We start from the raw sequence: 18,014 nt of genomic DNA on the forward strand, positions 1-18,014 counted from the left end.
CCCCAGCCCCCGGGCAACCGCTGATGGATTTTCTGTCATCATTTTGCCTTTTCCAGAATGCCATCTACATGGGCTCGTATGGTGGGCAGGCTTCTGTGTCTGGATTCTTTCCTTAGCATAATGCTTTTGAGATTCACCTGTGTGGTTGCCTATCATGAGTTCATTTCTTAAAAAATATATCAATTTTTTTTTTTTTAAAGATTTTATTTATTTATTTTTCCCCCAAAGCCCCAGTACATAGTTGTCTGTCATAGCTGCACATCCTTCCAGTTGCTGCATGTGGGACGCGGCCCCAGCATGGCCGGAGGAGTGGTGCCTCGGCGCGCACCCGGGATCCGAACCCGGGCCGCCGGCAGCGGAGAGCACGCACTTAACCGCCAAGCCACGGGGCCGGCCCAAAAAATATATCAATTTTAAAAAGGGAATTTAACGGATTCCAGCTTCCCAAAAGGCACATGCAGAGAGTGGTTCATGCAGGAGAGAGCAGTTCACCGTCGAGTCCAGCACTGGGGCCTAAAGACTCGGCGGGGTGATTTTAAGAGAAAAGAAAGGAGCGAGGTGGAGCACTTGAATGTATTTATTTTGTTATTCCTCATTTTAAAAATTAGCAGAAAATACTGCTACACATATTAAGTGAAAAATAACCCATTTCTCGTTAATCTTACTTTAAAAAAGGGTACGTTTTTGGAGTGATGTGAATGTCCTGGAATTGGATAGAAGTGTGGCTGCATAAACAACTTTGTGAATGGACTAAAACCCGTGTTGGCTATATTTTAAAAGACGGCATTTTGTGGTGTGTGAGTTAATCTCAATAAAGCACGTGTGTGTATATATGTCTTAGAGATGTGCGCTTGTGTGTACGTAGACGTGTGTATTACTCTGCTCGGGTTGCCGTAACAAAGCACTACAGGCCGGGCAGCTTAAACAACAGACATTTATGTCTCGAAGTCCTGGAGGTTGGAAACTCAAGATCAAGGTGTCAGCAGGGTTGGTTTCTCCTGAGGCCTCTCTCCTTGGCTTGCAGACGGCTGCCTTCCCCGCTGTGTCCTCAGATGGTCTTTTCCCTGTGTGCACACATCCTGGTGTCTCTGTATTGATCTGATCTCCTGTTCTTATAAGAACATCAGTCAGCTCCACATTTTCACTTCCTCACCTCTTTAAAGACCCTATCTTCAGATAGTCACGCTCTGAGGTATTTGGGGTTGGCATTCAACGTATGAAATTTGGGGGACACAATTCGGCCCATAAAACATGCATATATGTCTATGAGATCACCACCTGCGGCAGAGAGTGTGATTGTGTGACACTTTCCACCTGAGCCTGACCTCCACGTCCTTCTGGACGGTACTCCAGGCAGTCACTTCCTGTCAGTTAGAGTTGGCACAAAATCAAATTAAACTTTCTAAATTTTGGTCAAAAGACATGCTTAACCCAGATCCTTGAACTTGTGTGCAAATTTTTCATATTCTTTTGTGCATTCTTCTGGGGAGAGGGTTCCTTGCTTTTGTCAAATTCTCCAAAGTTAAAAACCCCTTCAAAAACGGAGGAGCAGGGGTGGGTGCGCGCGGGCGAGAGACGGAGGTGCAGGGAGGTGGTGAGGGGAAGCTCCGCGTGGTTGTGGTGCTGCAGTGCGGTTCACACACTGACCACCCCGAGTTAGACCCCACAGGTCCAGGCACAGTCCCCAGCTAGGCCGCCCCCACTTCAGACACCAGCCGTGACTTCGGGGCCCCCAGGCCACCTACACTTCTGAGCAGCTGGCCCCAGGTTCCAAATGTGGGGCTTCCCACAGCTCCCCCAGGCTCAGTAATCAGCTAGAAGAACTCATGGAACTCAGGAAAGCGCTATTTTACGATGGCAGTTTGATATAAAGAATACGAATCAGGACCAGCCAAATGAAGGGCGAGGTCTGGGGGGCGCCGCACTCGGGGCTTCCACGCCCTCTCCCCGGAAATCTGGGTGTGGCACCCTCCCCGCACATCGGTGTGCTCACCAGCTAGGCGGCTGCACCGAGCTTCGGGTCCACAGTGTTTTGGGATCCGTTGTGTAGACGTGCTGACGGAGTTGTTGCCATGTTATTGGACTCCATCTGCAGCCCCCTCCTCTCTCTAGAAGTCAGTAGTTCGGGCTGTTATCAGCTGGCTCACAGCCCCGGGAGTCCTCTAGTTGGCATACATTTCGGTGTGATCCAAGAGGCCCACTGTGAATGACGGATACTCCTGCCACTGGAGAAATTCCAGAGACTTAGAGGTTCTCCCAGGAACGGCGGACAGACCAGACACACCTCCTCATGTGGCACTGATCCTGCACGCCCCGTTTTCCGCGTGGCCCTTACCCAGCTGGAGCACTCTGTCCGAGTGGTGGCCGTCTGGGGTCTGTGGCCGCTGAGGGCCCTGGGGAGGTCAGGCTGGCCAGAGGAGGGCTGATGGGCCTGGTGGGTGGACAGGTAGCAGCACCCTTCCTGCACACCCCTGAAGGGAAGGACGCAGCCGGGTGCAGCACGAGGGTAGGTCTGTGGCGAGCTGCCTGGAGCGCTCTGGGCCTCAGCCCCGCCTGGACCACAACCTCAGGAGCTGGGAAAGGCCTCGGACTGCACTGAGAGCCCCGTCTCCACTCTCCCCTTCTCATTGGGAAACTGAGGCCCAGGAGTAGAGTGCGTCCCACAGTCCCCTGTGAGAGTTGAGCTGAGCAGGACTGCTGGTTCCCACTCTCGGGGCTTCCCCAGTCCTGTGTTGCTTCCGCAGACCAGGAATGGTCAGGCCTGCTCCCATCTGTTTGAGCCAGGGAAGGGTTATTATCCCATTTCAGATGAGAAAACAGGCCCGGGGAGGGGGTCCTTCAGCTGGAGAGGCTGAGGGTGGGGGAGAGGGGTGCCCAGGTGTCACTCTGCGTCTTCTGGCTGTGCGGTCTTGGGCACGTTCCTCACCTTCTTGAAGCCTCGGTCTCTTCATCCTGCGAATGGGATGATGGGAACAGCGCCACCTCAGGGCCGGCGAGTGAGTTGCTAATGTCTGGGAAGGGCTGTGTGGGGTCTGGAGACAGACGTCCGTGCAGAGCTGGGCCTTGCCTACCCCTCCCAGATCTCGCCACATGTCAGCCGCGACTGCTTCTACACTTCCAGCCAGCTCTGCAGGATGCCCCCAGACCATGCACCCTGACCCTGGGCAGTGGCAGTCACACAGTGTCCTGGAACCAAGAGCGAGGGTGTCAGCCCCGCCGGGCCGGGACTGGGCTGGTCTTGCTCCCGGCCGAATCCTCAGAGCCCAGCACAGCCCCCCAGACCTCACATGTGGGTCAGCAGGACAGCTGCCCGGGGGAGGGGGCAGGGTAGGCAGGGACCCCAGACCTAGACTGTCCAGAGCCAGGAGAACCCATTGCACAGATGTCTAGACTGAGGCCCAGAGAGGAGAGCTGGGCAGTACCAGGGGGCCTGGAGGGACCTTGGTGATAGCCCTGCTTGTGTTTTCCAGGCCCGAGCTGCTCACCGAAGGAGTCAAAGAGCCCGTCACGGACAGCCAAGGTACCCTGTGCAGGGCCACGGGCCGGGTGTGGGGGCGCCCAGCCTGGCCACCTCCCCTTCTCCTGCTTCCTCTGACTTGGTCCCACCCTCCCCCGGCGTTCCCCCACTGCCCTCCTGTCGGGTCTGCCCCCACCAGATGCCACCTCTGTCCCCGGGTCCCAGGAGCTGCCTGCTCACCCTGGCTTCTTTCCCCGCCCCCAGAGAGGGACTCCGGGGACCCTCTGGTGGACGAGAGCCTGAAGAGACAGGGCTTTCAAGGTAAGGTGGCAGCTCAGGATGGGGTCAGCTGTCCCAGCACCAGGACCTTGACCTGGCTTGGGTTTGGAGGGCCAGGCTGGGAGTGGGAGGGGCTGGCCCCCAACCTCAGGACCTGGGCCTGCCAGCTCTGGGGGAGACGCTCCGCGGAGGCCCTGGGGGTGGGGGGACAGCAGGGTACAGGGTGTAGGAGCCGGCCCGCTGTCCATCTGGGGAGGCAGCTGACCTGCCCACTGCATGTGAGACTATCAGCCAGGCCCTTAGTGCTTGGGGATCAGAGGAGGGAGCGGTTGCCGAGGGGCACTGCCGCTGGGCCAGGAAGGGAGTGGAATGAGTGTGGGGAGAGGCGCGGGAGAGGGGGAGCCTGAGTGAAAGCCCGGAGGGCGACCGTGTGTGAGAGACAGGAGCAGGCAGGGGCCAGGGTCTAAGGGGAGGCTCCGTCCCTCCCGTCAGTGGTGGGACAGTATCACTCCTCGACCTTTCGGCCAAGATCAGGTGTCGCATCCGTGGGGGCTGTGGCTGAGAACAACCCTCCGCGTGCCTGTTGGGGCAGCTCTCGGGTGTGGCTGTGAGTGATCTTGAGGGTAGGTGTCCCAGGTGGGCCCTGTGTGGTCACTGTGGCTCTGAGGAAAAAGTGGGGTCAGTGAGACCAGCGGCAGGAAGGGCCAGCGCCTGGGAGTAGGAGAGGCCAGAGAGAGAGGACACAGATCCCAGAGGGGCAGCTACTCGCTGTCCAGTCTCTCTCACCCCTTTCCAGAACTTTCTGTGATGAGGGGCATTCACGTCTCCCCTCACCCCATGGCTTCTCATACCAAGCCCTCTTAGGAGACCGGGGTCCTCACCCCCCCTCCATCCAAACACCCAGAGATCCACTCCCATCCGCCCTCCCCCCTCTTCCCATGAGGCAGTGCCAGGCTATAATCTCACCGAGGTCAGGGGCCCATGGGGGCCCTGTGGCGTGTGCCAGCACGTGGGCTCCTTCACAAACACCCTGGGTGAGGCATTGGCCCTGGGGAGCTGTCAGGCCAGCTTCTGTCTCCATGGGGCCACCCAGTCGGCTGAGCTGCGCCCTCCTCTGCCCCCATCTCCCCACCGACTGTAACGGAGCCCCTGCTCTGAGCCACCTGGCACAGGAACCTGCCCTTCCTCATGGCGTCTCTCACCTCCAGGGCTTATTTATTGGTTTGGTGGTTTTCAAATGTCAACAAATAATTTCTGACTCATTGCTCTTGTCGCAAGAGTATGCATCCTTCTGGAAAAACACATCTCTGTCGAGATGTTAGTTCTGAAGGACTCTGAGGGGCCCCCTCCAAGGAGCTGATAATTGCCAGAGAAGAAGTTCCCCATAATTAGGAAATCATATTCCTTAAAAGTCACCAAATGCCTTTTAATTTACCAGCCCAAATCTATAATTGTTTTTCACTTTGCAGAAAATTATGACACCAGACTTTCACGGATCGACATCGCCAACACACTGAGGGAGCAGGTCCAGGATCTGTTCAATAAGAAATACGGTGAGCCCACGGTGCCGGCGGGAGGGAAGCCAGCTGGGGTTGGGAGAGAGGCAGGGGCTTCCCAGGTCTAGCCGTGGTCACCTCTGGGAAAACCATTCACCCACTTAAAAATATTTCCTGAACACTAATTATGTGCTAGGCACTGGGGAGACAGCAGTGAATAAAACAGACTCAGACCCTGCCCTCATGGGCCCTGTAAACCAGTGAGGTGAGACAGACATTCAGCAGCTATACACAGGATTCAGTAACAGTGAGGAATTGTCCCACACTCATGCAGGAAAATATCAGGCTGCTCAAGAGAGAATAACTTGGGTACTTACCTTAGATTGGGAGCCAGGGAAGGCCTCTGAAGAAAGAACTGGAGGATGGGTAAGGAGTTAACTCAAGCAGAGTGTAAAGGAAAGGCATTCTAGCTGAGGTAATAGCACGTGCAAAGGCCCTGAGGCTTGTCCTAAGAAGAAGCAGAAAGCTGAAGCATGGGGCTGGGCGTGGGGGAGAAGAGGGCCCCCATGGAGCCAGCCAGGAGGTGGACCCGGTCGTCTGGGGCCTTGGAGGGAACCATGGTGTTGGCTTGTATTTTGTTGGGGGCTCAAGTGCCCGGAGCCACTCTGTACTTGTCCAGTGTCTTCCTGGCTGCTGTGGAGGCGGTGGAAGGCTGCCAGGAGGGCGGCATGGGCGCCGGGATCCCAGCTCCTAGGCTGGAGCTGTTGTCTGGGCGCGAGTGGTGGTGGCCTGGGCAGGCCGCTGCAGGAAGGCGGCTGGAGTCAGATGGGCATCAGTGGGAGCCTCCGGTGCTGAAGTGGCAGGGCCAGGGAGGAAAGGGCCTGAGGAAAACAAGCTCGTGTCCATCAAGATGCTTTCTGGTCTCAAGTGACAAAAACAAAATCAAACTGGCTTCATCAATAAAGGGGGTTCATTGGCTCATGATTTCGTTACTGCGGCTGCAGAGCAGATCACCCCAAAACACAGGGGCCTGAAATGGCAGTGACCGTTTACTGTCTGGCGTGGTGTCAGTGAGTCAGGACGTTGGGGCAGCTCGGCCGGGGGCTGTAGCTCAGGGTGTCTCCCCAGGCTGCAGTCAGAAGCTGACTGAGGCTGGGGTCATCTCGACAGCTTCCTCACTCACATATTCGACCCCGGCGGGAAACAGCTGGTGCTGGAACAGCTGGGCCCCTTGGGCATCTCTCCCGATTTCTCTCCATGTCTGCTCTCCAGCGTAGTGACGCCACAGTAGCTGGATTTCCTGGCCGGGTGGAAGCTGTTGCCTTTTATGACCCAGCCACAGAGGTCATGCAGCATCACCTTTGCCATCCCTTATTGGTCGAGGCAGTTACAAAGTCCCACCCAGGCTCAAGGGGAGGGCACACAGGCCCCAGTTCTCTATGGAGGAGTGTTGATGTTACGCTGTGAGAGGAGCTTGTGGGATGAGAGAAATATTGGTGTGGCTGTCTTTAGACGGGATAATCAGCCATAGCTCATAGTGTGGGAAGTCCAGCAGTAGGGCAGCCTTCAGGATCAGCTGGATCCAGCAGCTCAGAGATGTCCTTGATGTCTTTCCACGGTGTCAGCATCACCTCAGGCCAGCTTCCTACTTGCTGGCAGAATGGCCACAGCAGTCTCGACATCCCACCTGCACCTTCCAGAAGGAGGGAGAAGGCTGTCTCTTCTACAGGCTTCCTCCAGAGAGCCAGGTCTTTTCTTTCCCAGAATTCCTTGAGCCCTCCCCTTGTTTCTCATTGGCCCCCGTTGCACCACATGTCCATTCCTTACCCAGTCCCTGTGGCAGGGAACCGCCACGTGCTCCTTGGTGCTAGACCCACCACTGTGACTAGGCGGGTGGAGCACATGCACCACCCAGGACGGGGACACCCAGACTGCCAGTCAGGGAGAAGGTGCAGTGCCTTCCCCAAGGGGGCTGTTTGACAGGGGAGATGGTGGGTCCATTTTGGGGGCATCGAGTTTGAGGGGTGAGTGGAGATGACTCACAGGCAAGCAGAGCTCCGAGTCTGCAGTTTAGAAGGGGCATCTGGGTTGGGTGTGAGAATCAGGCCGTGAGAGGAGAGGAGACAGTCCCAGGGGTGCACAGGGGGCAGGAGAGAGGACCCAGACCGCAGGCCAAGGAGCCCAGTGGTGGAGGTCAGGTGGAGGATGGGGCAGTGGCTAGGAAGGGGGACCAGGAGAATGTGGCGTCCTGGGCGCCAGGGAGGGTGGTGACTGTCCTGCCGCATTCGCCAACAGAACCACAAGTGTGTCCTGGGTGTGGCCACGTGGTGGCCGGTGGTCGTTGTACAAGAGCCATTTTGGAGGCTAGAAGTGAAGAGGCAGAGAGGACAGTGTTCCCATTCATGGATTGTGGGGATCACATTTCCTTTCTGTCTGATTGTTTTTTCGTTTCAAAAAGGATCTCTTTGCACCAGTGTGTAACCTGGTCTGCAGCAGGGTCAGGTGAGGAGTTGGAGAGGGCGGGAATCCACAGAGACAGGAGGTAGAGGAGTGGTTGCCCAGCAGGGGGACTGCTAAGCGTGCCGGGTTTCTTTGTGGAGTGATGAAAGTGTTGTGGAATTAGATCGTGGTGGTAATTTCACAACCTCATGAGTGTACTAAAAACCTTTGGATTGTACACTTTAAGATGGTAAATTTAATCGTATTTGAATTATATCTCAATTAAATAAAAAATAAATGGGCAGGAGCAATGACACAAGCAGGGGTAACATGAAGACACAGGAATTGGGTACTTGCTAGATGCGGGGCACAGATCAGGCTCTGAGTTCCTGGGAGCCAGAGCAAAAAGGGAAATGAGATCAGTTATACCATTCCCAGTGTCCATGAGATAAAGATTAGTTTATTGCGCCGGCCGGGTGGCATAGTGGTTAAGTTCGTATGCTTCACTTTGGCGGCCTGGGGTTCGTGGGTCCCCATCCCAGGCGCGGACCTACGCACCACTCATCAAGCCATGCTGTGGCAGCGACCCATATACAAAATAGAGGAAGATGGGCACAGATGTTAGCTCAGAAACTCTCTTCCTCACCAAAGAAAAAAAAAAATCATTTGGGCCGGCCCCGTGGCTTAGCGGTTAAGTGCGCGCACTCTGCTACTGGCGGCCCGGGTTCGGATCCCAGGCACGCACCGACGCACCGCTTCTCCGGCCATGCTGAGGCCGCGTCCCACATACAGCAACTAGAAGGATGTGCAGCTATGACATACAACTATCTACTGGGGCTTTGGGGGAAAAAATAAATAAATAAAATTTAAAGAAAAAAAATCAGTTTATTGCACAGAAACAGTCCAGCTGTTCCTCCTAGCGCTGAGACACGTGGAGATTTCTGCAACATGTCTCCCTAAGGAAGCATCGTGCGACACTGGGGATGGTGCTGTCAACAAGCCCCTCGGGGTGGGGGGAGGGGTTGTCGTGAGTGCCATCCCTCTGTCCAGGAGGGGGCTCCGGTGGTGGGCCCCGTGTGAGTCTGAGAGAGCCGTGAACGTATCCGGGCCTGCAGAGCCTGCGCTGTGTCCTTGCCCCTCTGGGCAGGAACCGTGGGGACACCAGCCAGGCAGAGCCTCAGGGATGGCCCCTGACAGCAGGCAGCAGTGGCCCCCTCCCCGGGCCTGCCCGCAGCCGGCTGGGATGGGCATGCGCAGACCTTCACAGAGGGTGGTGCCAGGAATGAGGCCAGCGTCCAGATGTGGGAGGAGGCCCTGGGGTCTGAGCTGCCCCCTGGCTCCCAGGTGCAGTCTGCCCTCAGGCCAGCCGGTCCTGAGCCAGGGTGAGGCAGAGCCACGGCGCTGCCGGAGGGTCGGGCGTGGCAGGGAAGGGCCAGCCGTGCCCGCGAGGTGCCGTGCTCAGGACGGGCTCTCCGCTCCTCAGGCTGTGAGGCTGAGCAGCACCAGCTGCTGCCCTCTCCCTGGCAGCCGTAGCCGCACGTCCCCTGGCTACTCCTCAGCCCGGCCCCCCGGAGCCCCCCTGCACAACACACTCCGTGACTCCCGGTCCCCCACGGGTTATGCCCTTCCATGGTGCCACATGGCAGCCCCACACACCCCCGCGTCCACACACCAGCACTGCCTCTGGCTCCTGAAGACAGCCGTCTGTCCTTCTCGTCCGCAGGGGAGGCCTTGGGCATCAAGTACCCGGTCCAGGTCCCCTACAAGCGGATCAAGAGCAACCCTGGCTCGGTGATCATCGAGGGGCTGCCCCCGGGTATCCCGTTCCGAAAGCCCTGCACCTTTGGCTCCCAGAACCTGGAGAGGATCCTCGCGGTGGCTGACAAGATCAAGTTCACGGTCACCAGGTACCTGGGGGAAGGGGGAGGAGGCACCACCAGTGTGGGTGGGTGGGGGTGGGGGCTTGCACCTGACGACCCTTGGCTGTTCCCCTGGTCTGGTCCTGCCCTCCCTGTGGACAAGGTGGCTCTCCCGGTGCCATCCTGGCGGGCTGAGGGGGCACTGCAGGCCAGCCAGGGTGTGGGGAGCCCCACAGAGGTGAGGCCCGCCCGCCGCCTCAACCACCACAGCAGGGCGGCCTCATGGCCCCTTCTGCCTGCCCGCAGCCCCCGCCCACCGCGCTCAGCCCCTGGGAGAGGCGTTAGGCCCGCTTCAGAGGGAGGAAACTGAGACAGGTGGTTTCCCCAAGGTCCCAGAGCCAGCAGGAGACCCTGTCACCCTCCTGCGCAGCAGCAGTGCTGTGGCGCCACCACCACCTCCTGCCCGTGCACACGCATTGCCGGGCATCTTGTTAAAATGCTGATTCTGAGGCAGTGGGTCTTGATGGGCCCAGACATTTCTCATGTGCTCCCAGGTCCTCCCAACACTCCCATCTGTTTCTCTTCCAGGCCTTTCCAAGGACTCATCCCAAAGCCTGGTAAGAGGCACCAGCTGTGGGGGTGGCGTTTGGCACGGAGGGCAGCCCCGGTGCTCGGGGCCAGAGGCCGGAGCCAAGCTGCCTGTGGGACACAGGCTCCAGGGCCCCGGAGCAGGAGCCAGCCCCTGCCCCTGTGTTCTCCACCTCACCTAGGCACCGGCCCTGGGTGGGAGGAGGCAGGCCACGCAGGAGCCTGGGCAGAGAAGGAGGGGTGGGATGGCACTGGCGACGTCTCAGCTCCACCCGGTCAGGGCGTGGGAGGGGCCGGCCCCCACTCTTCCTGAGCAGGGCCTTGTTGACCTTGCTGAGTGGAGGAGGTTGATGGCAGGTGTGTTCCTGGCCTCAGGGGGAGGGCTGTCTGCGTGGGGACCCATGAACTTGGTAGTCAGATGTGGGTAAGTGCTTGCCTATTGTAGATGGTAAAACACCCTCCTGACCCATGTTTGAGGCATCTGTCCCCCTCTGTCTCCTCCATGGCTGTGTCCTGGCCCTCCCAACCCTGAATGAGCAGAGCTGTCCCTGTGGGGGCAACATAGCCACCTGGTGAGCCTTGCAGGCTGTCCAGGGCCTCCGAGGAGGAGGCTGCATACACTGAACTGTTGACCCAGAGCCGGTGTATGGAGAGACGGGGGCCCCCACCACCTCGCCTTGCCCCGCCGCGCCCCAGGAGACGCGGGCATGAAGACTGGCCAGCCTGTGCCCTTGGGAAGGCCGTGCCCGTGTGCTGGGAGTGGGTGAGCGGCAGGGCCCTGCGCCGAACAGAGGGGCCTCAGGGCAAGAATCCGCATTCAGTCGCAGGGACCACGCCCTCACCCGCCTCTGCCCACGGACCCCGCTCCCTGGAGCTGTTCACTCCCTGTGCCAGGCCTGGCTGGCTGGGCCTCTGGGGAGGGGGCGAGAGGCCATCAGACTGGAGACTGCCTGCGGGGCGTGGTGATGTGGCTGCTGCTGTCGGGCTGCAGGGACCCCCAGGAGGGGGAGCGACGGTGATGGGGGTAGTTGGGGAGGGTTTCCTGGAGAGGAAGGTTCTGGTTGGGCCTCAGGGGGGCCTTGGAGAGCAGGAGAGGGACATGTTTGCTGAGTAAGCAGCAGGGGTCCCAGGCCCACCGCAAAGATGGTTTTCCAGAACTCTCTCAGAGGTGGAGGAAGTGGAAAAAGCAGCCAAACTCAGCAAGGGTGGCCCCAGCGGGAAGCTGGCCGAGAAGTGACCGGGGGTCAGACCGTGCGCTGGTCCTCCTGGTTCAGGTGGTGGTCTAGGCACTGTTACAGCAGTGAACACACAGGAGGTATCTCGTTGACTCTGCCGACCTGTGAGGTAGGCTCGACCTGTGAGGTAGGCTCGAGAGCCTGACCTCCAGGGGGCAGACCTCCAGGGGGAACGGAGGCTCAGCATTTCAGCAGTGGGCCCACGTCCCACGGCAGGTGGTCTCACCAACCTCAAGGCCCGTGCTACAGAGCTGCTCGCCACGTGGCTCTGGGAGCCCTCTCCCACAGTGGGACACACACGTCGGAAGTGAGTTCTTCCCCAGGAAGCAGGCTGGGGACAGCAGGGCAGGGCCGAGACACGAATGCCCGAACGCTCATGAGAACATCCCAGGCCTGTGGACAGCACAGTTCCCTTCTCATCAGCCACAAGAACTGGGACACACACACGGGCTCCTGGCCCGTGCCAGCTCTGTGGCAGACTGCTCGGCCCTCTGTGGACCAGCCTTGCTGCAGGCCCGTGGTGGGCGGCCTGTGGTCTGCTCACCTGCCCCGTGGCAGGGGCCCCCTGACCCCATCTGTGGTTTCAGGCCCTGCAGCTTTGGTCTCCAGGCTGATAGACATCAGCGCTGAGTGCCACCGAGTCAGCTTCCAGCCACTGCCTGCCCCGCTGTGTGGGGCACCCATCCGACGAGTGGCAGCAGGAAGAGGGGCCTGGTCTCCCTCTGCTGACGGAGAGGAGAAACGCAGGGAGGCAGTCCTCGGCCCCGCTCTGCACCCTCTGTGCTCCCCAGCCCCTCCTTTCTGGAAGGAAGGGTCCCCACAGAGGCCTGAGAATACAGTGCTTGAGGGGCATGCACGTTTTTAATGAGTTTGGAAAGCGAGAAAGGAAAGTCATTTATGATGTGAGCCAGGCTGTAAGTTCAGTGCTTTGCACTGTCACCTTTTTCTCTCCCCTTTTTACGGACAAAGAAACTGAGGCCAAGGGAGCTCAGTGACTTCCCTGGGAACCCCCCGCGGTCGCAAAGGAGCTTTTGGCTCCGAAGCCTGGCTCCCTGCATTCCATCAGGGAGGTCCTGATTCCGGGCGGGCGGCACACGGTGCAGAGCTCCCATCAAATAGTGCAGTGTCAGGCTTCAGGGAGAAACGCTGGGGGCAGGGGGCAGGGGGCAGCCAGCAGCCTTCACGGAGAGCACAGAGCTCCTGGGCCCTTCTGGGGGGACCTCTTCCACTGGCTGTGGCTCGATCTCCAGCTAGGGGAGCTTGGCAGCCCATCTTGCTATTTGAGCAGCTTCTTGAATCTCAGCCATCGCCCCTCTGGGGCTGCCTGCCCCCGAGTCCCTGAGCTGGTCTCCCTGTGCCTGCCAATTGACCTCCCTTTGGCTTCTCCATGTGCAGAGAGAGCCCTTGGAAACGCTTTCTCTGCCCACGTGCTGTGGAAGAGGGTGACAGGCTGCCTGGAGGAGGAGATGGGAAGGTGGCCCTCAGGGATGGGACTGCTAGCACCTTTCCGGGCATTGGCACCCCCGGCCGGGTGCCAGCCTGGAGGGGCTGGGCAGATGGGCTGGCAGGCCACTGCCACACTTACTCTTGCCACTTGTCACACTGGGCTGGTAAGGTGTCCATGTTCACGGGCCTCCGAGGTTTCGCCAGAGGTCATGGAGGCTGTTCCTGCCCAAACCCTCCGTCAGGCTGTCACCGAAGCCTGAGGTAGCCTGGCTCCCGGGGTGACACTGGAGCGGGAGCTCAGGTCTGCAGGAGGCAGAACATTAGCGGGTGCCGTGGTCTGGAGGAAGGTGGGCTGTACCAGAGGCGGGTGCCATGGGCATGTGGCGGAGTGGCAGAAATCTGCTTTGGGATCGTAGTCCGAGGTAGTGTGTGGGTCGTGGGAAAGCACAGGCCCACGGTTCAAATGGGCCTGTGCCCAGACAGACCCGGGTTCAAATCCCTGCTCCCTCTTACTAGCCATGTGACTAGGCTCATTATTTCATGTCCTGAGCCTCCACTTGCTCATCTGTAAGCTGGAGAGAGGCATACCTGTCTCCCCAGGTGGTCTGAGTTAGATGCATGGTGGGCAGTGGAGGATGTTTTCCCCTTGCTGCCCTGGGGGGCTTTGTCCTGATGCTTGAGTGAGGTGTTTGTAAAGTCCTCAACCCCCGACCAGATATGGGAAGTGCCCAGCCAATGGGGGTGACCATTGTTATTGTTATTCCTGGGGCTCAGGAAGGCTTCCTAGAGGAGGTGACATTGAGCTGGGCCTTGGAGGTGAGCAGAACTGTGTGTGGCGTTGACACAGGGCACAGCCTAAGCAAAGGCACGGAGGAGGTGTCTTGGGGACATGGCTGGGGTGCCGGTGGGGATAATGGGGCTGGTGCATCCAGGAGGTGCCAGGCTTGGAGGGCATGATCCTGGGCACAGTGGAAACTTCCAGAGCCTTTTCCTTTTTCTCTCATCTTATTCTGAAAATGTGGAATGGACCTTAGTCTGCAAACTCAGCAGTGTAAGACATGAGAACTTTCTTTTTTATTCTTCTGAAATTGAACTAGATTCCTCTCAAAAGCCTCTGTTATGTAGTGGCAGAACCTTAATCTGAGTCCATTTAGGATCCCCCTTTTTCTTGGGCTTGTGTCCAACTTCCGGAAGGATTCATAGTGCCAAGAAGTTAGAGAGGGGGCCCATCAAGTCTTGAACGTTTTGTGACCACATTGGTACCCACGAGACATACGTGGACAACTGTCCTCTCAGGCGGTTGGAGAGATGACCCTTGTTCCTACTGATTGAGGCCGCCCCGGCCCAGAACCTTCTATGAAGCCCACCTGTGCAGCCACTTCCACCTTGCAGAGGGTTTGAGCAGGAGCAGACCTCTGCTTGGGGGAGGCCGGGTCAGTGGGAGGGCGGAAACAAGGTGGTAGGGTCGGGGTGCTCGGTGGGTGAGGCTTGGGAAGCAGGGGGCCTTCCCTGGGGAGGGGAGGGACCTTGTTAAGGGTGGCTCTGAGGTTTCCTAGGCCATTTATTGAAGGCTCCCATATGTAGAAGCCTTTCTTGACAGAACCATCCGAGAAGGTGAATTCTAAAGAAGGAAATTATGCTTTGGAGATGAACCGGTTGTTAAATCTGGGGCTTTCATGATGCTTCCTGGAACTGTGGGCTGGGCCAGAGTGGGGTGAGGGTTCCTGGGCCAGTTTTGTTCTGGTCAAATGAGATGATCTCAGATGGCCCCTGGTGGTGTCCCAACTGGGTACAACGTCCGCCCTCGGGGCCTGTTTCTCCTGGTGTCCAGTAGTGCTTCCGGTTCGTGCTGAGTGGCAGGCAGGTCCCTGGCTCCAGAGGAAGACGGACTGGGACCAAGTCTTGGAGGATGGAGGGGAGCTGTGGGCCAGGGGTTCACAGGATCCCCGAGGGATGGACGTACTGGCTGGAGGGGGTCTGGTGGGGGACCGGGGCTGCCGAGGGTTGCTGAGGGCCAGGCCCCTCACTGTGCTAGAGTGGCGAGGTAACCCAGGCCTGACCCCAGGGCCCAAGCGAGTGAGGCCTGGGAGAGGTGCGCCCCCTCACAGTTCCGTGTGCCCTAGCCAGCTGCTCCCGCCTTGCCCGCCTGCCTGCGCAGCGCTGACTTAGACCAGGAGATGGGTCCAGGGGCAGAGAGGCGGGTGGCTGGGGACACCTCCGGGGAGTCTCTGCCCTCAGCCCCAGGCATCCAGCTCTTGAGAACAGATGCCACCAGGGGTCACAGGGCATTGGGCACGCAGCAGGCCAGTCCCAGAGCACAGCAGGAATGTGTGCTGTGGAAGGGGCCTTGGTGATCCTGGCGTCGCTCTCTGCTTGCTGCGGCACTGAGCAGAGGCGTTCTCTCTGCAAACCTGGAGGGACCGTTGAGGATGTATCGGGGAGAAGCAGTGGTTACCAAGGAAGGAGAGGCCCTCTGCCCAGGAGGCTGGTGTGGTAACAGCTGCAGAACATTCTGGTAGGTCATAGAAACCTAAAGGGAAATGCAGATCCATGCCCATGGTGGAAATTTGGAAAATACAGACATCTCACTGCCCAGATGGCTGTTCATTTTTATGACGATACGTTTCTTCCAGATTTTTCCCCAGGCTTATTAATTTTACATCTCACTGTTGTTTTTTTGTCTAAATTTACATACACACTTAAAACAAAAGCGTTTTCCCACGTCTTTGAAAGCACTTTATAGTGTTCCCTCATCAGGCCGCATCGTAATTATGTAACTGCCCTGTCCCCCAGTGTGGACATCTGGGGAAGTCGCATACCCTGGACACCTAACATCTCCATCTTGCTTACAATTTGCCAGTTACAGAGCCTTCCCATAGGAGCACATGTGGTCTCCCCCAGGAGCCAGTCTTAGAGTAGGAAACTGAGGCTCAGGGAGAGGAAGGAACTTGCTCCAGGTCACATGGCATGTGCCCGTTCTCTCCCCCTGCATCTTTCATCCACACTGGGTGGCTCTTTGCTGCCGCCTTCTGGCTACCAGCGTCTATAACATTGATCCTGTCTGTAACCCTTTAGGCTCACAATTCATCCTTTGGGTTCATTTATTTGTACAACAAAAATCTATTGAGTGCCTGCTCTGTGCCAAGGAAGATCTGAAAATACAAAATAGACAAAAATCTCTACCCTCGTGCTTATATTCCAGTCCAGGGAGACAGATAAATAAGAAGAACAAATAGTATATTTGATGGTGACGAGTGCCATGGAGACAAACACAACAGGGACAGGACAGTCAGCCAGGGACAGCTGTGGGTGGACCACACCGAGAGTTAAGGCGTGAAAGAGGTGAGGGTGTGAGCCATGTGGAAATGCCAATAAAAGCCTCGGGGGAGGAGCCAGTGCATGCAAAGGCCCCGAGGCCCTGGATTGCTGATATAGGGGACGTGGGGTGTGAGAGAAAGATTTTGCCTGGAGCAGCTGGAGGCAGAAGGGGCGGAGTGAGTGGTGTGCCAGTGTGATGCCCAAGTGGACAGGCAGGACAGGTGGTTAGATCTACAGTTCAGGGAGGGTCCTGCTGGAGACGTGCAGTCAGGAGCGATTCTGCGTTTAGTCGTGAAGCTGGGTCACAGCTCTTATGAGCGTGGACAGGCAGCCGGGTCAGAGGATGCGCCCTGGGGCCCTCTGGTGTTTGGGTGCTGGAGAGATGGGAGAGGAGCAGAACATCGGAGGTTGTGCTGTCTCAGAAGCCTAGTGAGAAACCTGAAGGAGGAACGTGATTCCCGGGCCAGACGCTGCCGCGGGGTCCAGTACACAGACCTGAGACGGACCCGTGCGAGTGTGCGGCCCAGCGGTCCGGGGCAGTGTGCTCAAGACCATTGTTGGGAGGGGTGGGGGCCTGAGTGGAGTGGTGGGCTCAGGAGAAAAGGAGAAGGGATGTGGGCCTCACAGGGACAGGTGACCCTTTAGGAGCAGGAGAGACGTGGTGGGAGCTGCTGGGTGAAATGGGATCAGGAGAGGGTCTTAGAGGTGTGCGTCATGACGGCACGATTTTAGAGAAATGAGGGATGCTGCAGAGCAGGTGGGGAAAGTGGCGAGAGGAGGGGTGGGAGAAGGGGTGCCGAGAGCTTGTGCGAGAGCACCTCTGCCCACTTCTCAGAGAGGGACTGGCAGGGGTCCCGGGGTGGGGGACTGTATGTCCCAATGGGGATGAAGGATTGTTGGAGTCAGGGTCGTGGAGGGAGAGCTAGAAAGACGGAAGGGACAGTCCGAGTGTTGTGGGGCCGCTGAGTCGCAAGTTGAAAAAGAATTTTCAAACGTGAGCCACTCATTTGCTCGTGCACCTTTATTTTGTGTTCAGCATGGGGACAGGACCCATGGGCCGTAGAGAGCTGCTGCCTGGAAGTGTCTGTCTGGGGCCGTTATGTACAATTTTTAGCTATTTTACTATTCCATAGAAGTGTCACAAGAGAAAGTATTAGGTGGTCTGGTTAGCCTCAAAGACTAGGGCATGGGGGCGGATGAATGAGATGTGTCCTTGCATTCCAAGGTACGGTATGCCTCAAGGAACACGCAGGCAGGAGAGTAAAGTCATTGATCACCTCCTGAGGTAAACTCCTTCGCTTCCAGCCAGAGGCCACTGAGTAAGTAGGGGCATGTGAGACTGAGTGGCGACCACGTCAAGGGAAGGATGCATGATGTGGACACCATGGAGGGGCCACTGCTGTTAATGACCGAGAGGTTTAGATGTGGCCGGAGAGAGGAGAGGAGGGCGAGCACGGAGGGCCAGGGGCGTGGAAGGCGTGTTGCTTGCAGGTCAAACACCAGGAAATACAGCGGAGCGGTGTTGGTTTCCTGAGCCCCAGCCGCCATGCGAGTTCAGTGCCCCTGCAGGAAAGGCCAGCCCCTCTTCTCCCCCTGGGGAACCAGCTCTGGGCAGGCAGGCCACCGGCACCTGGGGGTCAGGGAGAGCTCCCCAGGGAGCTGACATTCCCCAGGTGGAGAAGGGAGCAGGGGAATTCCAGGCTGTGGGGGCAAAGGTAGGAGCCGAGAAACGACCGTGTCCAAGCTTTGCCCACAGTTCACAGGCCGTGTCTCCCAGCGGGCCTCGTGGAGCCCCCACGACAAGCCTGTGAGGTAGATGCTGTCATCACAGAGGCTGAGAGAGGCAGGGTCACATGGCACTGGGCCAAAGTCAGACCCAGGTCTGTGCTCTTCTGGA

The 18,014-nt window shown here is 58.0% G+C and overlaps 1 protein-coding gene across 7 annotated transcripts in view; it reads left to right on the plus strand.

The window, feature by feature from the left end:
* GTF2IRD1 (GTF2I repeat domain containing 1) overlaps nucleotides 1–18,014 on the plus strand; it is a 111,832-nt gene that overhangs the window by 71,463 nt on the left and 22,355 nt on the right. For 6 of the 7 annotated variants that reach the window (XM_087417772.1, XM_087417773.1, XM_087417774.1 and 3 more), the window contains 5 exons: nucleotides 3,471–3,520; nucleotides 3,722–3,778; nucleotides 5,206–5,289; nucleotides 9,395–9,578; nucleotides 10,119–10,147. In XM_087417772.1, the coding sequence (XP_087273898.1) occupies nucleotides 3,471–3,520; nucleotides 3,722–3,778; nucleotides 5,206–5,289; nucleotides 9,395–9,578; nucleotides 10,119–10,147 (404 nt within the window). The remainder of the gene's footprint in view (nucleotides 1–3,470; nucleotides 3,521–3,721; nucleotides 3,779–5,205; nucleotides 5,290–9,394; nucleotides 9,579–10,118; nucleotides 10,148–18,014) is intronic. The other variant, XM_087417771.1, reaches the window with a different exon arrangement.

The sequence above is a fragment of the Ceratotherium simum genome, chromosome 26 (assembly GCF_057802395.1).
Source record: "Ceratotherium simum simum isolate JZ-2026a chromosome 26, ASM5780239v1, whole genome shotgun sequence".
Classification (NCBI taxonomy): Eukaryota; Metazoa; Chordata; class Mammalia; order Perissodactyla; family Rhinocerotidae; genus Ceratotherium; species Ceratotherium simum.